At 41.9% G+C, this 24,489-nt stretch overlaps 1 protein-coding gene across 4 annotated transcripts in view; it reads right to left on the bottom strand.

Moving 5' to 3' along the window:
- The window catches only part of NSD3 (nuclear receptor binding SET domain protein 3), a 1,671,583-nt gene that overhangs the window by 967,946 nt on the left and 679,148 nt on the right, over positions 1-24,489 (bottom strand). For all 4 annotated transcript variants that reach the window (XM_053718034.1, XM_053718036.1, XM_053718037.1 and 1 more), the window contains 2 exons: positions 10,809-10,928; positions 10,332-10,458 (listed from right to left, as the gene is read on the bottom strand). In XM_053718034.1, coding sequence (XP_053574009.1) covers positions 10,332-10,458; positions 10,809-10,928 — 247 coding nt within the window. The remainder of the gene's footprint in view (positions 1-10,331; positions 10,459-10,808; positions 10,929-24,489) is intronic.

Here is a 24,489-nt window from a genome sequence, read left to right as displayed (position 1 = left end):
TTTGATTTATGCTGCTCATAGTGACGTTTAACGTTATATAATTTTGGTACACTGATAGCACTATTACATATCAAGCAGATGATTTTATCACTTACTTCAGAGCAAAAATACTCCAGTTCCCACTTTTCTTGGAAATTTCGATGTTCGTCAGCAATTTTTCGTTTAGTTTTACTGCCACTTGGTGTCAATAAAGACATACTGAATACAAAGGCTTGAAATAAATTAACGCTTTCAAAATGACTAAACGACTGTGACTTATTGCAGGACGTCGTAAAAATTGCGTGATATGGTTCCATCAGCAACAGCCAATCACGTGATGTGCGTGATGTGTATTCAATATATTATTCATATTCAGATAAATCAACATTGTGTGTTAAGCGAGTGTAGTCATATCGGCGTGGATGAAAAGACAATTTACAATTTTAAAGACTTTTGAGCTTTTGGTTTTAAGTTTTCTGAAAAAATGTATAATTAAATTGTTAAATGCTGTTATATCAAATGGGCCGCAAAGTTATACGTTGTGGGCCGCATGCGGCCCATGGGCCGCAAGTTTGACATCCCTGATTTAAAGCAACTTCAAAATGACAAAACAATGCATGCAATGTAATGACTTAGTAGCAGCTTGAAAAGAATATAAAGCAGTTCATGCAATGTAATTCTTGCCCATGGTAACGTAATAAGCAGCAAATTGTAAACTTGTAGGTTGACAAGCAGTAGTATGAAACAGTTCATGCATATAATGATTTTATAGCAGCTTGAAAAACGATAGAGCAATTCATGTATTGTAATTCTTGCATGGCAACATGATAAGCAGCAAAGTGTAACCTTGTAAGTTGACAGTTCCTGTTATGCATATGATATTGTTAACTGCTGAACCATGTGTGTGAGAAGGATTCTGACCGCACCGGCGCTCAAGGACCGAAGTCCGCCAGTGAAACACAGGAAGTTTACTTCAGTAACGCTCAATGAGTGATCTTACCCAGTCCGTATGAAATAGAGGGTTTCTAGGCAGTAGTCCCGCTGATGTACACACTTATCTGGAAGTTCAGCACCACAGTAATGCAGAGATGAGGTAGATAGTTTTAAACAAACCCGCTTGCATCGACTTCAGTCTGGCGTCTGACATCACAACAGGTGACGCGCGTTTTTGCAACAAACACAGGAATCTCCAAAATTATTTGCATACTCTGAACTGGATGCATCCAGGATTGCCACACTTTGTTTAGGCAATAGAGATTTTTTTTACTGAAGATGTGGATGAACCACAGTCACTAGAGAAACTTTACCGTAAAAAAAAAACTAGTTTAGAACTACATGCCATTACTTTAGCTGAATATCTTCGCCTTAAGTACATCCCTAGGGGACTTAGATGCAACTTACATCCCACGCTATTTAAAGATGACTCTGAATTCTGTGATAAATGGGAGGGAATATTGAATAAATGTTCTAGTGATTTAATTATATTAACTATTGCATACAGTATATTCAGAAAGAAATCCCAAAAGTACAAGCTGAGATTGATAGAATTGAGACCCAACTTAGATCTTTTAAACTAGAGGCAGATTTCAAAAAACTGAAAAGTGAGATCTTTGAGCCAATTAATAAATTTAAAAAAAGAAGTAGAAATCAAAAAAACACAGAAATTTCAAAGAGATTCCAAAGACTACTCTAGTAACAAAGTATATAGGTGGAGGAACCCTAACTTTATTCCCTTTAGACGTGAACGTAGAAGAGCACCTAGATATACTGATAATTCTGGGGACTCATTCTCTGATCACAAAGTCCCTCCCCTTTAGGACAGAATTCCAACAAACACAAATCCAAAGAAAAAATAGAGTACACAGTCGGGGGAAGAGGATCAGGAAATCATATGCAGACAAGACACAGCAAAAGATAGTAGAAGATTTAGTAATTAACATTTCTTCAGTGACTCTAGACCCCTTGACTATTTCGATTTTACAGAAAGAATTATCCTTTATCCCTACGGTAACTCCCAATTTCTTTCAGATTGAAGCAGACCTTCAAAGATTTTTTAGAAATCTTAGATTTAAAGGGTTCTTTGCTTCCCACCCCCAGACCGTTCGACACAAGGGTTTTGTAGATAATTTAAACGTATTCCATACATAGGTTCGTGATCTAAGAGCTAAAAGTTCAGCCCATGCCCCATTAAACAATAACACGGTAGAATAATTTATTACTTTGGTCAAAAAATATTTTGACAAAATGAAAAAGGGTGTTAAATTAGGTACTTAACGGTACACCTGGTCTATCCCATTCCTTAGTAATAATTTCCGAAAACCTCTTAGGGACTGGAAAAACATCAGTGTAAATAGGCACTGCAAAGTATTTGTCCATTTTACACAATTTCTCTGGAACTACAATGGGGTCACAATCATCCAGAGTCGCTAAAACCTCCCTGAGCAATAAGCGGAGGTGTTCAAGCTTAAATTTAAAGGCTGTCATTTCAGAATCGGACTGAAGTAACGTCTTCCCTGAATCTGAAATCTGAAATCTCGCCCTCAGATAGCAAATCCCTTGCCACGGCTTCGGAGCATTGTGAGGGTATATCGGACATAGCTACTAAAGCGTCAGAAAGCTCTGTATTTGTTCTAGCCCCAGAGCTGTCTCGCTTTCCTTGTAACCCTGGCAGTTTGGACAATACCTCTGTGAGGGTATGATTCATAACTGCCGTCATGTCTTGTAAGGTAAACGCATTGGACGCGCTAGATGTACTTGGCGTCACTTGAGCGGGAGTTATAGGTTCTGACACGTGGGGAGAGCTAGATGGCATAACCTCCCTTTTGTCAGTCTGAGAAACCTCTGGTGATGAATCTTTAAATGCCATAATATGGTCTTTATAAGTTATAGAAATTTCAGTACATTTGGTACACATTCTAAGAGGGGGTTCCACAATGGCTTCTAAACATATTGAACAAGGAGTTTCCTCTATGTCAGACATGTTAAACAGACTAGTAATGAGACCAGCAAGCTTGTAAAACACTTTAATAAATGTGAAACAGCAATTAAATAAGAACGGTACTGTGCCTTTAAGAGAAAAAAACTATCACATAAACTGCAAAACAGTGTTAAAAAGTAGTAAACTCTTCGAAATTTTTACAGTGTGTATAAGGGACTAAAGCAGCATTGCACCCACTTGCAAATGGATGATTAACCCTTTAGGCCCCAAACCGGATTTGAAAAACGTTAAAAAACAGTTAAACACCTTGCCACAGCTCTGCTGTTGCTCCTACCTGCCCTCAAATACGATTTAGGAAAGGAATAAGCCCTCTATAGTGGTCCTCAGATGCCAGAGGACTCCTTTAGGGAAGCTGGATGTCTCAGTCTGAATATAAACTGCGCATCTAGAGCGCGAAAATAGGCCCCTCCCACCATGCACTCTATGTCAGAGGGCCTTAAGAAAATACTCCTAGGAGTATCTGACTAGCCATGTGGAAACTAGGCACCAAAAAAACGATTTATCACCCTCAGAGAAAAAACGTTTTTTCTATATAACATGTAAACGTTTTGTCACTAATTAATATGAGTATTAACATGAATATTACCCTTTTTTGTAAGCATGATACCAGTCGTTGTTAAATCACTGCATCAGGCTTACCTCAATTATACAAGGCTCTGTCAGCATTTTCTAGCTCTTATCACCTCTCTAGAAATAAATATACTGAAGTCTTTCCCATACTCTTCAGTTATGCGTGAGAACAGCAATGGACCTTAGTTACAAACTGCTAAGATCATCAATCTCCAGGCAGATTCTTCTTCTAAATTCTGCCTGAGAGTAAAACAGTACAACGCCGGTACCGTTTAAAAATAAAAAACTTTTGATTGAAGGTAAAACTACACTAAGTCACCACATATCTCTTGATACTTCCTATCTTGTCGAGAGCTGCAAAAGAATAACTGGGGGTGGCAGTTAGGGGAGGAGCTATATAGACAGCTCTGCTGTGGGTGTCCTCTTGCAGCTTCCTGTTGGGAAGGAGAATATCCCACAAGTAATGGATGAACCCGTGGACTGGATACACCTTACAAGAGAAAGATTCTTCTCAACTCCCAAGATCAAACTGCGCACACACCTATGACATGCACGCTCATGACCTGCTAGAGCATGCCTAGAAGCAAATTAGCAGCAAATAGGCAACTGTAAAGTCAGTTGAAATATGATGCATCTGTTTCTGAAGCTATACACTGATAAGAGGGGGTGGATCAGACTACTCTAGACAGCATGGCTATTTTAGTAATTTTGCTTATTTTAGAAAATTCTTTTAAAATACTTGATGAACATTTTTAAACTTTTTGTTTATATAAACTATTTTTAGTTAGCCCTTTTAGCATATGCATAGATCTAAAAAAAAAAAATTGTTACTTTAAAGAAAAAACAGAATTTATGCTTACCTGATAAATTACTTTCTCTTACGGTGTATTCAGTCCACGGATTCATCCTTACTTGTGGGATATTCTCAATCCCTACAGGAAGTGCACACAGCAAAGCTGTCCATATAGCTCCCCTCAGGCTCCGCCCCCCCAGTCATTCGACCGACGGTTAGGAGAAAAAGGAGAACCATAGGGTGCAGTGGTGACTATAGTTATTTTAAATTAAATTTGAACCTGACTTAAATGTCAGGGCGGGCCGTGGACTAAATACACCGTAAGAGAAAGTAATTTATCAGGTAAGCATAAATTCTGTTTTCTCTTACTTGGTGTATTCAGTCCACGGATTCATCCTTACTTGTGGGATACCAATACCAAAGCTTTTAGGACACGGATGAAGGGAGGGAACAAGTCAGATCACCTAAACGGAAGGCACCACTGCTTGCAAAACCTTTCTCCCAAAAATAGCCTCCGAAGAAGCAAAAGTATCGAATTTGTAAAATTTGGCGAATGTATGCAGTGAAGACCAAGTCGCTGCCTTACAAATCTGTTCAACAGAAGCCTCATTCTTAAAAGCCCATGTGGAAGCCACAGCTCTGGTGGAATGAGCTGTAATTCGTTCGGGAGGCTGCTGTCCAGCAGTCTCATAAGCCAATCAGATGATGCTTTTCAGCCAAAAGGAAAGAGAGGTAGCAGTCGCTTTCTGACCTCTCCTCTTACCAGAATAGACGACAAACAAGGATGATGTTTGTCTGAAATCTTTAGTCGCTTTTGAATAGAATTTTAAAGCATGAACCACGTCAAGATTGTGTAAAAGTCGTTCCTTCCTAGAAACTGGATTAGGACACAGAGAAGGAACAATAATTTCCTGGTTAATATTCTTATTAGAAACCACTTTTGGAAGAAAACCAGGTTTGGTACGCAAAACAACCTTATCTGCATGGAACACCAGATAGGATGAATCACACTGCAAAGCAGACAATTCAGAAACTCTTCGAGCAGAAGAAATGGCTACTAAAAACAAAACTTTCCAAGATAATAACTTAATATCTATGGAATGTAAAGGTTCAAACGGAACCCCTTGAAGAACTGAAATAACTAAATTTAGACTCCAAGGAGGAGCCACAGGCTTGTAAACAGGCTTGATTCTAACTAGGGCCTGTGCAAACGCCTGAACGTCTGGTATAGCTGCCAGGCGCTTATGTAACAGAATAGACAGAGCAGATATCTGTCCCTTTAAGGAACTAGCTGACAGACCTTTCTCCAATCCTTCTTGGAGAAAAGCCAGTATCCTTGGAATCCTAACCTTACTGCCCCCTTGGATTCACACCAACCAAGATATTTCCGCCATATCTTATGGTAAATTTTCCTGATGACAGGCTTTCTGGCCTGTATCAGAGGGTCTATAACTGATTCAGAGAAACCACGCTTAGCTAGAATTAAGCGTTCAATCTCCAAGCAGTCAGTTGCAGAGAAACTAGATTTGGATGCTTGAAAGGACCTTGAATTAGAAGATCCTGCCTCGATGGCAGTTTCCATGGTGGGACCGATGACATGTCCACTAGGTCTGCATACCAAGTCCTGCGTGGCCACGCAGGTGCTATCAGAATTACTGAAGCCTTCTCCTGTTTGATTCTGGCTATTAGCCGAGGGAGAAGAGGAAACGGTGGAAAGACATAAGCTAGACTGAATGACCAAGGCGCTATTAAAGCATCTATCAATGCCGCCTTGGGATCCCTGGATCTGGATCCGTAAAGGGGAAGTTTGGTGTTCTGACGGGACGCCATCAGATCCAATTCTGGAATGCCCCATAGCTGGGTCAGCTGAACAAAAACCTCCGGGTGGAGTTCCCACTCCCCCGGATGAAAAGTCTGACGACTTAGAAAATCCGCCTCCCAGTTGTCTACCCTTGGGATGTGAATTGCAGATAGATGGCAGGAGTGATCCTCCGCCCATTTGATGATCTTGGATACTTCCTTCATCGCTAGGGAACTCTTTGTTCCTCCCTGATGATTGATGTACGCTACAGTCGTGATGTTGTCCGACTGAAATCTGATGAATTTGGCCTCCGCTAGTTGAGGCCATGCTTGGAGCATGTTGAATATCGCTCTCAGCTCCAAAATGTTTATCGGGAGAAGAGATATTTCCCGAGACCATAGACCCTGAGCCTTCAGGGAGTTCCAGACCGCACCTCAGCCTAACAGACTGGCATCGGTCGTGACAATGATCCAGTCCGGTCTGCGGAAACTCATTCCCTGAGACAGGTGATCTTGAGACAACCACCAGAGAAGAGAGTCTCTGGTTTTCTGGTCCATTTGTATTTGAGGATACAAATCTGCATAATCCCCATTCCACTGTTTGAGCATGCACAGTTGCAGTGGTCTGAGATGAATTCAGGCAAAAGGGACTATGTCCATTGGCGCCACCATTAAACCAATTACCTCCATGCACTGAGCCACAGAAGGCCGAGGAATGGAATGAAGAGCTTGGCAGGTGTTCAACAGTTTGGACTTCCTGACCTCTGTCAGAAAGATTTTCATTTCTACCGAGTCTATAAGTGTTCCCAGGAAAGGAACCCTTGTAAGCGGGGACAGAGAACTTTTTTCTACGTTCACCTTCCACCCGTGAGACCTTAGAAAGGCCAGAACAATGTCCGTATGAGCCTTGGCTCTGTGGAAAGACAACGCCTGTATTAATATGTCGTCTAGGTAAGGTGCTACTGCAATGCCCCGCGGTCTTAGCACCGCCAGAAGGGACCCTAGCACCTTTGTGAAAATTCTGGGAGCGGTGGCCAACCCGAAAGGAAGGGCCATGAACTGGTAATGTTTGTCCAGAAAGGCGAACCTTAGGAACTGATGGTGAACTTTGTGGATAGGAATATGTAGGTACGCATCCTTTAGATCCACGGTAGTCATATATTGACCTTCCTGGATCATTGGCAAGATTGTCGAATGGTTTCCATCTTGAAAGACGGAACTCTGAGGAATTTGTTTAGAATCTTTAGATCCAGGATTGGCCTGAAAGTTCCCTCCTTTTTGGGAACTACGAACAGGTTTGAGTAAAATCCCAGTCCTTGTTCTGAAATTGGAACTGGGTGTATTACTCCCATTTTTAGGAGATCTTCTACACAGCGTAAGAACGCCTTTTTCTTTGTTTGGTCTGAAGACAAACAAGAACTGTGGAACCTTCCCCTTGGGGGAAAATCCTTGAATTCTAGAAGGTACCCCTGAGCAACTATTTCTAATGCCCAGGGATCCGGAACGTCTCTTGCCCAAGCTTGAGCAAAGAGAGAAAGTCTGCCCCCTACTAGATCCGGTCCCGGATCGGGGGCTACCCCTTCATGCTGTCTTGGTAGCAGGAGCAGGCTTCTTGGCCTGTTTACCCTTATTCCAGCCCTGCAAGGGTTTCCAGGTTGCTTTGGGCTGGGAAACGTTATTTTGCTTTGCGACAGCAGAGGTTGCAGCAGGTCCGCTCCTGAAGTTGCGAAAGGAGCGAAAATTAGCCTTGTTTTTGGCCTTAAACGGCCTATCTTGTGGAAGGGCATGACCCTTGCCCCTAGTGATATCTGAAATAATTTATTTCAGCTCTGGGCTGAAAAGGGTCTTCCCCTTGAAGGGAATATTTAACAGTTTCGTTTTGGACGACACATCCGCCGACCATGATTTGAGCCAAAGCGCTCTTCGCGCCATGATGGCAAAACCTGAGTTTTTCGCCGCTAGTTTAGCTAACTGGAGAGCGGCATCAGTGATAAAAGAATTAGCCAGCTTTAGAGCATGAATTCTATCCATGACCTCATCGTATTAAGTCTCCCTCTGGAGCGACTCCTCCAGGGCCTCGAACCAAAAAGCCGCTGCAGTAGTTACAGGAATAATGCAGGCAATTGGTTGAAGTAGAAAACCTTGCTGAACAAAAATTTTCTTCAGCAATCCTTCGAATTTTTTATCCATAGGATCTTTGAAAGCACAACTGTCCTCTATTAGTATAGTTGTACGCTTAGCAAGTGTTGAAACAGCCCCCTCTACCTTAGGGACCGTCTGCCACTCGTCCCGCCTGGGGTCGTTTATGGGGAACATTTTCTTAAAGATAGGGGGGGGGACAAAGGGTACACCTGGTCTCTCCCACTCCCTAGTCACAATATCCGCCACCCTCTTTGGGATCGGAAATGCCTCAGTGTAAACAGGGACCTCTAAAAACCTGTCCATTTCACACAATTTTTCGGGGACCACCATGGGGTCACAATCATCCAGCGTAGCTAAAATCTCCTTAAGCAGTACGCAGAGGTGTTCCAGCTTAAATTTAAACGCTAAGGAATGTGAATCTGCCCGCTGAGAAACTTTTCCTGTATCAGAAATTTCTCCCTCAGACAGACCTTCCCTCACTGCTACTTCTGAGTTTTGTGAGGGTACTACAGATAAATTATCCAAAGCGTCTGATTGCTCATCCTCTGTATTTAAAACTGAGCTATCGCGCTTTCTTGGAAAAACTGGCAGTTTGGATAAAAATGCTGCAAGGGAATTATACATTACTGTTGCTAATTGTTGTAAAGTAAAAGGGGCCAATGTGCTAGAGGTACTAGGCATCGATTGTGTGGGCGTAACTGGTGTCGACACATGGGGAGAGGAAGAAGGACTATCCTCATTACCCTCTGTTAAAGAATCATCTTGGGCTACATTTTTAAGTGTCACTGGATGGTCTTTAAAATGCTTAGATGTTTTAGCACACTTTACACATAAATGCAATGGGGGTACCGCCATGGCTTTTAAACATAAAGAACAAGGTCTATCTGAAGTCTCAGACATGTTTGACAGACTTATACAGCACTACAATACATAAAAAATCACTTTTTGAAAAAACGTTACTGTGTCTTTAAATAATAAAAAGCACACACTTTTTTTCCAAATCACCAAAAAACATCCGATCTTTATGAAAATTTCACCACATGATCCTAATGCTTTGAAATGATTGCACACAAATTTTCAAATCAATTAACCCCTTATTGACCAAACCGGAGCAAATTGCAATAAACAACCGGTTTAACACACTACAGCACGGTGCCACAGTCTTTGCTGCGGCCCTACCTTCCCTTAGGGTTATTTGTAGCAGAAATATAAGCCTCCTTGATGTTCTCCTGCACTCTCAGGACTCTACACATGAAGCTGCATGAGCTGTCTTGAAAATCAACTGCGCAACTGAGGCGCGAAAATGAGGCCCCCTCCCTCTTCAGTCCAGAGTTAAGGGGCCTTCCTGAGTCAGACTAGGCGTCTGATAATATGCCAGGCGAAATAAAAACCCCAAAAAGTGTTTACAACGTTTCAAACACTTAAATAAATATAAGATTCCATTAATAAAATAATCAATTTAGCCCATCACAGTGTCTACCAGTATTTAAGCCCTTAACTAAAGCCATCCTTCTATACTGCGTCTCAGAAAATGGCTTACCTTCCCTCATGGGGATTTCTGTCAGTCTTCTAGCATTACCAGGTCTTGTTAGAAATAAATGACTGAGCATACCTTAAGCAGTTAAGCCTGCAAACTGTTTCCCCCAACTGAAGTTCTCCGGTACTCAACAGTCCTGTGTGGGAACAGCAATGGATTTTAGTTACAACATGCTAAAATCTTTTTCCTCTCAGCAGAAATCTTCATCACTTTCTGCCTCAGAGTAAATAGTACAAACCGGAACTATTTTAAAATAAACTCTTGATTGAAGAAATAAAAACTACAAATCTAACACCACAAACTCTTTACCCTCCCGTGGAGATGCTACTTGTTAGAGCGGCAAAGAGAATGACTGGGGGGGGTCGGAGCCTGAGGGGAGCATTATGGACAGCTTTGCTGTGTGCTCTCTTTGCCACTTCCTGTAGGGATTGAGAATATCCCACAAGTAAGGATGAATCCGTGGACTGAATACACCAAGTAAGAGAAAAATAAGTCATCCATTTTACACATACCTGTTTTGCATTCCATGCATATAAACCTCCCATCTGGTAATGATTCCATTCCGAGACACTCAAGATGAAAGAGGCGAGAGCACTCACCCTCACAGGAAACCAGCATCTCACCAAAACTTTCACAGATCTGCCAAACAGTAATAGAAAAGAAAGGCATTCTCATTATATGGCAACTAGTTACTGTATGTGTTTCTTTAATTACCAAGGAAATTATCCTGCCAAACATTTAAACAAAAGTAAAAAAAAAAAAAAAAAAATCATATTCAAAATAGTATAAAACTAAAAATGATACATTTACACTGAATTCAATTAATATGTCTCAATTAAATCAATAAGAAATCATGTCAAATATAAAATGAAGTGGAAGAACAGTCATAAATTATTTAACCAGGCTTAAACTATTTAAATATAATAATCTATCATCACCACATATATTTAGAACCTAAAGAAGCATAATATAAAACAAAATGTATATACCTGACAAACTGTGTCTCTTTTGATTGATCTCCATGAGACATTCGAATCTACAGATTGAACATCAGAAACATCTGCATCCAGAGTGGCTGAAGGACTGTCTGACTGCTTCTCAAAACTAATCTGTGACCAGTAATTAAGAATGAATAAATGTGTTATTTTTTTAAGCATAATTTTAAATTTCACAATGAAATCAAAATACCATTGTCTAAAAAAAAAAAAAAAATTACAAAAAAATTGTAATGTTTAGGAAACAGCTAGGAGTAATTCTATTGGTCAATATAGAAAACGCAAAATCTATTTTTACCTGATAAATTAATTTTTCATGGTGATGGTCAGAGTCATGTGTGGGAATATTCCCCTCCTTACAACTAGGAAAAGGCAAAAAAACATCCCAACACACCATAGCTTTAAATCCCTCCCACTTCCCATGATCCTCAGTCCTTGTAATCTAGCCCAATATAGGTCTAAAAACATAAATTATGCATATCAGATAATATCCTTCTGTACAGGGAGAGTCCACAGCTGCATTCATTACTTTTGGGAAATACAGAACATGGCCACCAAGAGGAGGCAAAGACACCCCAGCCAAAGGCTTAAATACCTTCCCCACTTCCCTCACCCCCCAGTCATTCTGCCGAGAGAACAAGGAAAAATAGGAGAAATATCAGGGTGAAAATGGTGCCAGAAAAAAAGAAAAAAAAAGGGCCACCCATCAGAGAACACGGGCAGGAGCTGTGGACTCTCCCTGTACGAAGAGAGAACGAAAGGAAATTATCCAAGCCAAGTAAATATGGGGGGGGGGGGGAGAGAAGATCAGGAAAGATAATACAGGAATAGAAGATAATATCATGAAAGAAATGAATGCATCAGGTAAGCATGCATTTTGTTTTATTTCATCATATGTAGAGAGTCCATGAGTCATGACATGTGGGAATTGATACCGAAGCAGTGGATTACACAAGGCCACTGTGAAATAGGGGGAAACAATATGTGAAGGCACTAATCAGTCACTACGGCCTGCAGAACTGTCCAGAGAAAGGCAGCCTGAGAAGAAGAATAAGCATTAAAGTGATAAAACTTTCTAAAAAGTGTGTAAAGAGGACCAAGAAGCTGCATAACACATGATCAATAAAAGCCTTATTTTGAAAGGCTCAAGAAGTAGCAACTGAGTAGTTGACTGAGGTGTAAATTAATTCAGGTGGAGTTTTCCTCACACCCAAAAACCCTTGCGAATTAAACCCCTTTCCGGAATGATAGCATCTGTAGATACTACCTTAGAAAGAAAAGAATAGCAAGTGTGAAGAACAGCCTTATCCTGATAACAAATCAGAAAATGAGTTTTGCAGTACAAAGCTGAAAGCTCAGAAATCCTTCTAGCCAAAAAAATAGCTAGAAGAAAAAGAACCTTCCAGGATAAAATCTGAAGGTCTAAGCCAAGCATTGTCTCAAAATCAGGAGTTTGAAAAATATTAAAAACCAAATTAATATTCCAAGGAGGAGAAACTGAAGGGATAACTGGTTTAATTCTAATCAGAGCCCGAACAAAAGTATGAAAGTCAGTAATTTTAGAAAGAATTAAGTGCTCAAATTCTGAATTTTGAGATCTTGATAAAAGAAAAGACAATGAGAGAGAATATCTTTTCGAAGAGGAAGCCTCCAGGGCAGGCATGAGGACATCAGAACCAGATATGCAAAATAAATCCTGCAAAGCCACACAGGAGCAATAAGAATAACTGAGGAGTGTTTCTGCTTGATTCTGGCTAGCACTCTGGATGACAGCATAAACAAAGGAAAAACATAATTTATGCTTACCTGATAAATGTATTTCTCTTGTGGTGTATCCAGTCCACGGATCATCCATTACTTATGGGATATTCTCCTTCCCAACAGGAAGCTGCAAGAGGATTACCCACAGCAGAGCTTTCTATATAGCTCCTCCCCTAACTGCCACCTCCAGTCATTCGACCGAAGACAAGCAAGAGAAAGGAGAAACCATAGGGTGCAGTGGTGACTGTAGTTTAAAAATAAAATATACCTGCCTTAAAATGACAGGGCGGGCCGTGGACTGGATACACCACAAGAGAAATAAATTTATCAGGTAAGCATAAATTATGTTTTCTCTTGTAAGGTGTATCCAGTCCACGGATCATCCATTACTTGTGGGATACCAATACCAAAGCTAAAGTACACGGATGAAGGGAGGGACAAGGCAGGTACTTAAACGGAAGGTACCACTGCCAGTAAAACCTTTCTCCCAAAAATAGCCTCCGAAGAAGCAAAAGTATCAAATTTGTAAAACTTTGAAAAAGTATGAAGCGAAGACCAAGTCGCCGCCTTACAAATCTGTTCAACAGAAGCCTCATTTTTAAAAGCCCATGTGGAAGCCACAGCTCTAGTAGAATGAGCTGTAATCCTTTCAGGAGGCTGCTGGCCAGCAGTCTCATAAGCTAAGCGTATTATACTTCTTAGCCAAAACGAAAGAAAAGTTCCCGATGCCTTTTGGCCTCTCCTCTGTCCAGAGTAGACAACAAACAAAGCAGATGTTTAACGAAAATCTTTAGTAGCTTGTAAATAAAACTTTAAAGCACGAACCACATCAAGATTGTGTAAAAGACGTTCCTTCTTTGAAGAAGGATTAGGACACAATGAAGGAACAACAATCTCCTGATTGATATTCTTATTAGATACCCAGGTTTGGTACGCAAAACTACCTTATCTGCATGGAAGATCAGATAAGGGGAATCACATTGTAAGGCAGATAACTCGGAAACTCTACGAGCCGAGCAAATAGCTACCAAAAACAGAACTTTCCAAGATAAAAGATTGATATCTATGGAATGAAGAGGTTCAAACGGAACCCCTTGGAGAACTTTAAGAACCAAAATTAAACTCCATGGCGGAGCAACTGGTTTAAACACAGGCTTGATTCTAACTAAAGCCTGACAAAACGCCTGAACGTCTGGAACCTCCGCCAGATGCTTGTGCAAAAGAATAGACAGAGCAGAAATCTGTCCCTTTGAGGAACTAGCTGACAATCCCTTTTCCAATCCTTCTTGGAGAAAAGATAATATCCTGGGAATCCTGACTTTACTCCATGAGTAACCCTTGGATTCACACCAATAAAGATATTTACGCCATATCTTATGATAGATTTTCCTGGTGACAGGCTTTCGTGCCTGAATAAAATCAAGCGTTCAATCTCCAGGCAGTCAGTCTCAGAGAAATTAGATTTGGATGATTGAAAGGACCCTGAAGTAGAAGGTCCTGTCTCAGAGGCAGAATCCATAGTGGAAGGGATGACATGTCCACCAGATCTGCATACCAAGTCCTGCGTGGCCACGCAGGTGCTATCAAAATCACCAATGCTCTCTCCTGCTTGATTTTGGCAATCAGACAAGGGAGCAGAGGAAACGGTGGAAACACATAAGCCAGTTTGAAGGACCACGGCACTGCTAGGGCATCTATCAGCGTTGCCTTGGGATCCCTGGACCTGGATCCGTAACAAGGAAGTTTGGTGTTCTGGCGAGACGCCATGAGATCCAGTTCTGGTATGCCCCAACGTTGAACCAATTGTGCAAACACCTCCGGATGGAGTTCCCACTCCCCCGGATGAAAAGTCTGTCGACTTAGAAAATCCGCCTCCCAGTTCTCTACACCTGGGATATGGATAGCTGATAGGTGGCAAGAGTGAATCTCTGCCCAATGAATTATCTTTGAAACTTCCAACATCGCTAAGGAACTCCTTGTTCCCCCTTGATGGTTGATGTAAGCCACAGTCGTGATGTTGTCCGACTGAAATCTGATGAACCTCATTGTCGCTAGCTGAGGCCAAGCCTGAAAAGCATTGAATATCGCTCTTCGTTCCAGAATGTTTATTGGAAGGAGGGTCTCCTCCTGAGTCCACGATCCCTGAGCCTTCAGGGAGTTCCAGACTGCCCCCCAGCCTAGAAGGCTGGCATCTGTCATCACTATTGTCCAATCTGGCCTGCGAAAGGTCATACCTTTGGACAGATGGACCCGAGATAGCCACCAGAGAAGAGAATCCCTGGTCTCTTGATCCAGATTTAGCGGTCTGAGATGTAGGCGGGCAAACGGCACTATGTCCATTGCCGCTACCATTAAGCCGATTACTTCCATACACTGAGCCACCGAAGGGCGAGAAGTAGAATTTTTTTTTCTTTTTTTTTTTTTTTTTCTCCCCCTCTCTCTTTTCCTCTCCCCGCGCCTCTCTCTATACCTAGACTAGGTTTTTTTTTATTTGAATTTTTTGCTGTTGCCTATTCTGAAGATACTAGATGTAGAACATTATTGACAAAGCATAGACAGGGAAAGGAAAAAAAGAGAAAAAGAGGCTTTGATTACTGTTTTATTTTTGACACATCTTCGATATATCTTGAGTGAAGTATGATCATTGTTTGCCGGGTCATTTTGTCATTGTAGCCGTTTTTTGTTTTTTTTTCATTTATATTTCCCTGTATTGTTGATCTGATTTCATCACTGTACATAATTGTATTTTACGTTGCCTCAATAAAAATAATTAAAAAAAAAAAAAAGAACACGGCAAGAATTGAGAAGTTTTGATAACCTGGTCTCTGTCAGGTAAATCCTCATTTCTACAGAATCTATCAGAGTTCCCAGAAAGGAAACTCTTGTGAGAGGGGATAGAGAACTCTTCTCTTCGTTCACTTTCCACCCGTGCGACCTCAGAAATGCCAGAACTATGTCCGTATGAGACTTGGCAATTTGGAAATTTGACGCCTGTATCAGAATGTCGTCTAAATAAGAGGCCTTAGGACCGCCAGAAGTGACCCCAGAACCTTCGTAAAGATTCTTGGAGCTGTAGCTAACCCAAAGGGAAGAGCCACAAACAGGTAATGCCTGACCAGGAAGGCAAACCTGAGAAACCGATGATGATCTTTGTGTATCGGAATGTGAAGATAAGCATCCTTTAAATCCACTGTAGTCATGTATTGACCCTCCTGGATCATAGGTAGGATGGTACGAATAGTCTCCATCTTGAATGATGGGACCCTGAGAAATTTGTTTAGGATCTTGAGATCTAAGATTGGTCTGAAGGTTCACTCTTTCTTGGGAACCACAAACAGATTTGAATAGAAACCTTGCCCCTGTTCCTCCTTTGGAACTGGGTGGATCACTCCCATAACTTGGAGGTCTTGAACACAATGTAAGAATGCCTCTCTCTTTATCTGGTTTGCAGATAATTGTGAAAGGTGAAATCTCCCTTTTGGAGGGGAAGCTTTGAAGTCCAGAAGATATCCCTGGGATACAATTTCCAACGCCCAGGGATCTTGGAAATCTCTTGCCCAAGCCTGGGCGAAGAGAGAAAGTCTGCCCCCTACTAGATCCGTTACCGGATCGGGGGCCAATCCTTCATGCTGTCTTAGAGGCAGCAGCAGGCTTTTTGGCCTGCTTACCTTTGTTCCAAGCCTGGTTAGGTCTCCAGACCGATTTGGACTGGGCAAAAGTTCCCTCTTGTTTTGAATTAGAGGAAGTTGATGCCGCGCTCGTCTTAAAGTTTCGAAAGGCACGAAAATTAGTTTGTTTGGCCCTTGATTTATTAGACCTGTCCTAAGGGAGGGCATGATCTTTTCCTCCCGTGATATCAGAAATTATCTCCTTCAAACCAGGCCCGAATAGGGTCTGCCCCTTGAAGGGAATATTAAGAAGCTTAGACTTTGAAGTATGACCATGATCATGACCATGATTTAAGCCATAGCGCCCTACGCGCCTGAATAGCAAAACCAGAATTCTTAGCCTTTAGTTTAGTCAAATGAACAAATGGCATCAGAAACAAATGAATTGGCTAGCTTAAGTGCTCTAAGCTTGTCAAGTATATCGTCCAATGGGGTCTCTACCTGTAAAGCCTCTTCCAGAGACTCAAACCAGAAGGCCGCCCCAGCAGTGACTGGGGCAATGCATGCAAGAGGCTGTAGAATAAAACCTTGTTGAATAAACATTTTCTTAAGGTAACCCTCTAACTTTTTATCCATTGGATCTAAGAAAGCACAACTGTCCTCGACGGGGATAGTAGTACGCTTAGCTAGGGTAGAAACTGCTCCCTCCACCTTAGGGGCCGTTTGCCATAAGTCCTGTGTGGCGGCATCTATTGGAAACAATTTCTTAAAAATAGGAGGGGGAGAGAACGGTACACCTGGTCTATCCCATTCCTTAGTAATAATTTCTGAAAACCTTTTAGGTATTGGAAAAACATCAGTGTAAACAGGCACTGAATAGTATTTATCCAATCTGCACAATTTCTCTGGCACTGCAATGGTGTCACAGTCATTCAGAGTAGCTAAAACCTCCCTGAGCAACACGCGGAGGTGTTCAAGCTTAAATTTAAATGTTGCCATATCAGAATCAGGTTGAATCATCTTCCCTGAGTCAGAAACATCACCCACAGAAAGAAGCTCTCCTTCCTCAGCTTCTGCATATTGTGAGGGGGTATCAGACATAGCTACTAAAGCGTCAGAGTGCTCTGTATTTCTTCTAACCCCAGAGCTGTCTCGCTTTCCTCGTAACACAGGTAGTCTGGATAATACCGCTGACAGTGTATTATCCATGACTGCCGCCATGTCTTGTAAAGTAAACGCCATGGGCGCGCTAGATGTACTTGGCGCCTCTTGAGCGGGAGTCACTTGAGCGGGAGTCAAAGGCTCTGACACGTGGGGCGAGTTAGTCGGCATAACTTCCCCCTTGTCAGATTCCTCTGGTGATAAATCTTTTAAATACAGAATATGGTCTTTATAACTTAGTGAAATCAGTACATTTGGTACACATTCTAAGAGGGGGATCCACCATGGCTTCTAAACATAATGAACAAGGAGTTTCCTCTATGTCAGACATGTTTAAACAGACTAGCAATGAGACCAGCAAGCTTGGAAAACACTTTACAGAAAGTTAACAAGCAAAAAATAAAAACGGTACTGTGCCTTTAAGAAAAATAGAAAAGGTCAGAATTTGAAAAACAGTGAAAAAAAGCAGTAAATCAAACGAAATTTTTACAGTGTGTATAATAGGCTAACAGAGCATTGTACCCACTTGCAAATGGATGATTAACCCCTTAGTTTCAAAAACGGATCAAAAACACAAAATAGAGTTTTTTAACAGTCACAACAAACTGCCACAGCTCTGCTGTGGCCCTACCTTGCCATACAAACGACTTTGGAAAGCACCAAAACCCTTCAGAGAGGTCCTAAGCATTCAGGGAACTCTTTCAAGGAAACTGGATGTCTCAGTCTGCAAAAGCTAATGCGCATTTAGGCGCGAAATTAGGCCCCTCCCACTCCTGTCTACACAGTGAGAGGCCTAACAAAACTATGCCTAGGCAAATTTTAGCCAGCCATGTGGAAAAATCTGGGCCCCAATAAATTTTTATCACCAAAAAGCATATAAAAAACGTTTAAGCACTCCCAGCAAACGTCTTATATTTTAGTAATTTGAAAAATAATAAGAGTGTTACCTCTAATAGTAAGCATGATACTAGTCGTTATTAAATCACTGTAATCAGGCTTACCTTAAATAAATCCGGTATCAACAGCATTTTCTAGCATATACATTTCTCTAGAAAAATTTAAACTGCATATACCTCATAGCAGGATACCCTGCATGCCATTCCCCAAGCTGAAGTTACCTCTCTCTTCAGTTATGTGTGAGAACCGCAATGGATCTTAGTTACAACCTGCTAAGATCATAAGAGACCACAGGCAGACTCTTCTTCTATTTTCTGCCTGAAACAAAAATAGTACAACTCCGGTACCATTTAAAAATAACAAACTTTTGAATTGAAGAAAAACAACTCTCTTTTCGAGAGCTGCAAGAGAATGACTGGAGGTGGCAGTTAGGGGAGGAGTTATATAGACAGCTCTGCTGTGGGTGATCCTTTTGCAGCTTCCTGTTGGGAAGGAGAATATCCCACAAGTAATGGATGATCCGTGGACTGGATACACCTTACAAGAGAAATATAAATTAGGTTGAACGATAAGGAAACCAATAAACAATCTGACTTTTCCAAGGATCCTGAGACCTGGCACATACCTGAGGCAGTTTGTAATTCAAATGAGACGCCATGAGCTCTAACTCTGGCAGACCCAAACATCTCACATATTTGGCTGAAAACTTCCAAATTCAGAGATCATTCCCAAGGGTGAAGAGACTGGCAACTAAAAAAGTCTGCCCCTGTTCACACCCAGAATGTGGATGGCAGAAATCCTGCAATGATGGAGCTCTGTCCAGCTTATGTGTCACACTTCCTTAATCACTGATTTAAATTTGGAGTTGAAAGTGAAACAATCATTCCCATTAATTCCAGATCTCTCACAAAAGCTAATAAAGCTTGGGCCTATAACCCTGTCAATGCTAAGCCTTTTTTTAAACAACAGTGTTAAGACAATTTTGAGCTTTTTTTGCTACAACACAAATTATATATTTTTCTTTGTGCAGGCCCAGCAGATTCCCAACATAGCATTATTATATTTATATTTCATTGCATAGGAGATGGCTGTGGAAAAAAAAGTAAAAAAATAAAAAATAAAAGTATATTTCTGCATAGATTTTAGTAAATAATATTGAAAATGGCCAAGTAACAACTGCTATTACTGTGATCACTTTGCTAAATTGTCATCAAGTGCAGCCACATGTGAAATAGGGGCCCATACAGGCTTTTGGAGGTTATAACAAATTAGAGAGGCAGTACAGATATGTTTCAAATTTATCACTGATCACCTGACTATAGACACATTTCTATAATTTTTTTAAAGAGAGGCAATCATCTACTAGACCATAAACCTTATTAGTGGTCTAGAGACATACCAGATTCTTTATTGTGTATATAGTGTACAATCCCCCCCCCCAAAAAAAATACTCATGTTTTTTTAAAGCATCTTCTTTGCAATACTGCTCCACTATTTGAAAAAGCAGGCGATTCTCTTTCAAATGAAGGATCTTGGAGGTTTGTAGATGCTAAGAAAGCTGAGATAGAGGGGTTTAAAGAACCTCCCCATCCAGTTCCCTTACACCTACCTATGCTTCCTGGTTCTGCCCCCTTTGTAATGTCACCAAGTGTGCATGCGATGAGGTCACAGACACTCCCATGAAGCCTGAGGGTGGTGCCCACTCTAGGCCATCAAAGATCCCTGGCCGGTAGTGTGGGGATTGCAAAAAACAGCATTTGATCAGTGATCCCCCTGCGTGACAAAATGGACTAGTTATGCTCGCACAGGTGAGGAACACTTGTCAGGTGCATCAAAGTAGTTAGCAGACCACAAGGCACTTGAGAAAGAAATAATCTTCCCCGTGGAGGCCTTGAACTAAAGCTTATTCGATACAAATTGTTTTTGGACCAAGAAGAGTTAGACCTCTAGGAGGATTTAGAGTAGTTAGAACTCTGGGCAGAGAGAGAAGTTTTTTAAGCCTTAGATCACCAAAAGATAGAAAAGAAAAAAAACACACCCTGCAGATCTATGTCTAGACATTAAACCTGCAAGCTGAAAGGATCGCCTATTTAAACCTTTAAGTTTTCTAACTAAAGGATCCTTATAAAAAGAGTTAGGGGTAAACGCGATCACTCTGCCAGCTTTTTGTGAAGTAACACAGACAAGGCAGAAATCTGTCCCTTCAAGGAACTTGCAGATAATCCTTTCTCCAAACCTTCTTGAAGAAAGGATAGAATCTTAGGAATTTTTACCTTGTCCCAAGGGAATCCTTTAGATTCACACCAACAGATATATTTTTTCCATATTTTGTGGTAAAATTTTCTAGTTACAGGCTTTCTGGCCTGAACAAGAGTATCAATGACAGAATCTGAGAACCCTCGCTTTGATAAGATCAAGCGTTCAATCTCCAAGCAGTCAGTTGGAGTGAGACCAGATTCGGATGTTCGAACGGACCTTGAACAAGAAGGTCTCGTCTCAAAGGTAGCTTCCATGGTGGAGCCGATGACATATTCACCAGGTCTGCATACCAAGTCCTGCGTGGCCACGCAGGAGCTATCAAGATCACCGATGCCCTCTCCTGATTGATCCTGGCTACCAGCCTGGGGATGAGAGGAAACGGCGGGAATACATAAGCTAGTTTGAAGGTCCAAGGTGCTACTAGTGCATCTACTAGAGTCGCCTTGGGATCCCTGGATCTGGACCCGTAGCAAGGAACCTTGAAGTTCTGACGAGAGGCCATCAGATCCATGTCTGGAATGCCCCACAATTGAGTAATTTGGGCAAAGATTTCCGGATGGAGTTCCCACTCCCCCGGATGAAATGTCTGACGACTCAGAAAATCCGCTTCCCAATTTTCCACTCCTGGGATGTGGATTGCAGACAAGTGGCAGGAGTGAGTCTCCGCCCATTGAATGATTTTGGTCACTTCTTCCATCGCCAGGGAACTCCTTGTTCCCCCCTGATGGTTGATGTACGCAACAGTCGTCATGTTGTCTGATTGAAACCGTATGAACTTGGCCTTTGCTAGCTGAGGCCAAGCCTTGAGAGCATTGAATATCGCTCTCAGTTCCAGAATATTTATCGGGAGAAGAGATTCTTCCCGAGACCAAAGACCCTGAGCTTTCAGGGGTCCCCAGACCGCGCCCCAGCCCACCAGACTGGCGTCGGTCGTGACAATGACCCACTCTGGTCTGCGGAAGCTCATCCCCTGTGACAGGTTGTCCAGGGACAGCCACCAACGGAGTGAATCTCTGGTCCTCTGATCTACTTGTATCGTCGGAGACAAGTCTGTATAGTCCCCATTCCACTGACTGAGCATGCACAGTTGTAATGGTCTTAGATGAATTCGCGCAAAAGGAACTATGTCCATTGCCGCTACCATCAAACCTATTACTTCCATGCACTGCGCTATGGAAGGAAGAGGAACAGAATGAAGTATTTGACAAGAGTTTAGAAGTTTTGATTTTCTGGCCTCTGTCAGAAAAATCCTCATTTCTAAGGAGTCTATTATTGTTCCCAAGAAGGGAACCCTTGTTGACGGAGATAGAACTTTTTTCTACGTTCACTTTCCACCCGTGAGATCTGAGAAAGGCCAGGACAATGTCCGTGTGAGCCTTTGCTTGAGGAAGGGACGACGCTTGAATCAGAATGTCGTCCAAGTAAGGTACTACTGCAATGCCCCTTGGTCTTAGCACCGCTAGAAGGGACCCTAGTACCTTTGTGAAAATTCTTGGAGCAGTGGCTAATCCGAACGGAAGTGCCACAAACTGGTAATGCTTGTCCAGGAATGCGAACCTTAGGAACCGATGATGTTCCTTGTGGATAGGAATATGTAGATACGCATCCTTTAAATCCACCGTGGTCATGAATTGACCTTCCTGGATGGAAGGAAGAATTGTTCGAATGGTTTCCATTTTGAACGATGGAACCTTGAGAAACTTGTTTAGGATCTTGAGATCTAAGATTGGTCTGAATGTTCCCTCTTTTTTGGGAACTACGAACAGATTGGAGTAGAACCCCATCCCTTGTTCTCCTAATGGAACAGGATGAATCACTCCCATTTTTAACAGGTCTTCTACACAATGTAAGAATGCCTGTTTTTTTATGTGGTCTGAAGACAATTGAGACCTGTGGAACCTCCCCCTTGGGGGAAGCCCCTTGAATTCCAGAAGATAACCTTGGGAGACTATTTCTAGTGCCCAAGGATCCAGAACATCTCTTGCCCAAGCCTGAGCGAAGAGAGAGAGTCTGCCCCCCACCAGATCCGGTCCCGGATCGGGGGCCAACATCTCATGCTGTCTTGGTAGCAGTGGCAGGTTTCTTGGCCTGCTTTCCTTTGTTCCAGCCTTGCATTGGTCTCCAGGCTGGCTTGGCTTGAGAAGTATTACCCTCTTGCTTAGAGGACGTAGCACTTGGGGCTGGTCCGTTTCTGCGAAAGGGACGAAAATTAGGTTTATTTTTGGCCTTGAAAGACCTATCCTGAGGAAGGGCGTGGCCCTTGCCCCCAGTGATATCAGAGATAATCTCTTTCAAGTCAGGGCCAAACAGCGTTTTCCCCTTGAAAGGAATGTTAAGCAATTTGTTCTTGGAAGACGCATCCGCTGACCAAGATTTTAGCCAAAGCGCTCTGCGCGCCACAATAGCAAAACCAGAATTTTTCGCCGCTAACCTAGCCAATTGCAAAGTGGCGTCTAGGGTGAAAGAATTAGCCAATTTGAGAGCATGAATTCTGTCCATAATCTCCTCATAAGAAGAAGAATTATTATTGAGCGCCTTTTCTAGTTCATCGAACCAGAAACACGCTGCTGTAGTGACAGGAACAATGCATGAAATTGGTTGTAGAAGGTAACCTTGCTGAACAAACATCTTTTTAAGCAAACCTTCTAATTTTTTATCCATAGGATCTTTGAAAGCACAACTATCTTCTATAGGGATAGTAGTGCGTTTGTTTAGAGTAGAAACCGCCCCCTCGACCTTGGGGACTGTCTGCCATAAGTCCTTTCTGGGGTCGACCATAGGAAACAATTTTTTAAATATGGGGGGGGAGGGACGAAAGGTATACCGGGCCTTTCCCATTCTTTATTTACAATGTCCGCCACCCGCTTGGGTATAGGAAAAGCTTCGGGGGGCCCCGGGACCTCTAGGAACTTGTCCATTTTACATAGTTTCTCTGGAATGACCAAATTCTCACAATCATCCAGAGTAGATAACACCTCCTTAAGCAGAGCGCGGAGATGTTCCAATTTAAATTTAAATGTAATCACATCAGGTTCAGCTTGTTGAGAAATTTTCCCTGAATCTGAAATTTCTCCCTCAGACAAAACCTCCCTGGCACCCTCAGACTGGTGTAGGGGCACTTCAGAACCAATATCATCAGCGTCCTCATGCTCTTCAGTATTTTCTAAAACAGAGCAGTCGCGCTTTCGCTGATAAGTGGGCATTTTGGCTAAAATGTTTTTGATAGAATTATCCATTACAGCCGTTAATTGTTGCATAGTAAGGAGTATTGGCGCACTAGATGTACTAGGGGCCTCCTGTGTGGGCAAGACTGGTGTAGACGAAGGAGGGGATGATGCAGTACCATGCTTACTCCCCTCACTTGAGGAATCATCTTGGGCATCATTTTCTCTAAATTTTGTGTCACATAAATCACATCTATTTAAATGAGAAGGAACCTTGGCTTCCCCACATTCAGAACACAGTCTATCTGGTAGTTCAGACATGTTAAACAGGCATAAACTTGATAACAAAGTACAAAAAACGTTTTAAAATAAACCGTTACTGTCACTTTAAATTTTAAACTGAACACACTTTATTACTGCAATTGTGAAAAAGTATGAAGGAATTGTTCAAAATTTCACCACAGTGTCTTAAAGCCTTAAAAGTATTGCACACCAAATTTGGAAGCTTTAACCCTTAAAATAACGGAACCGGAGCCGTTTTTATATTTAACCCCTTTACAGTCCCTGGTATCTGCTTTGCTGAGACCCAACCAAGCCCAAAGGGGAATACGATACCAAATGACGCCTTCAGAAAGTCTTTTCTATGTATCAGAGCTCCTCACACATGCATCTGCATGTCATGCTTCCCAAAAACAAGTGCGCAATAGAGGCGCGAAAATGAGACTCTGCCTATGATTAGGGAAAGCCCCTAGAGAATAAGGTGTCCAATACAGTGCCTGCCGGTTATTTTACATAATTCCCAAGATTAAAATAATTCCTCAAGGC

Source organism: Bombina bombina, chromosome 6, assembly GCF_027579735.1.
Source record: "Bombina bombina isolate aBomBom1 chromosome 6, aBomBom1.pri, whole genome shotgun sequence".
Taxonomy (NCBI): Eukaryota; Metazoa; Chordata; class Amphibia; order Anura; family Bombinatoridae; genus Bombina; species Bombina bombina.
The sequence above is the reverse complement of the archived record's forward strand: the minus strand, read 5'-3'. Positions and strand labels throughout refer to the sequence as shown.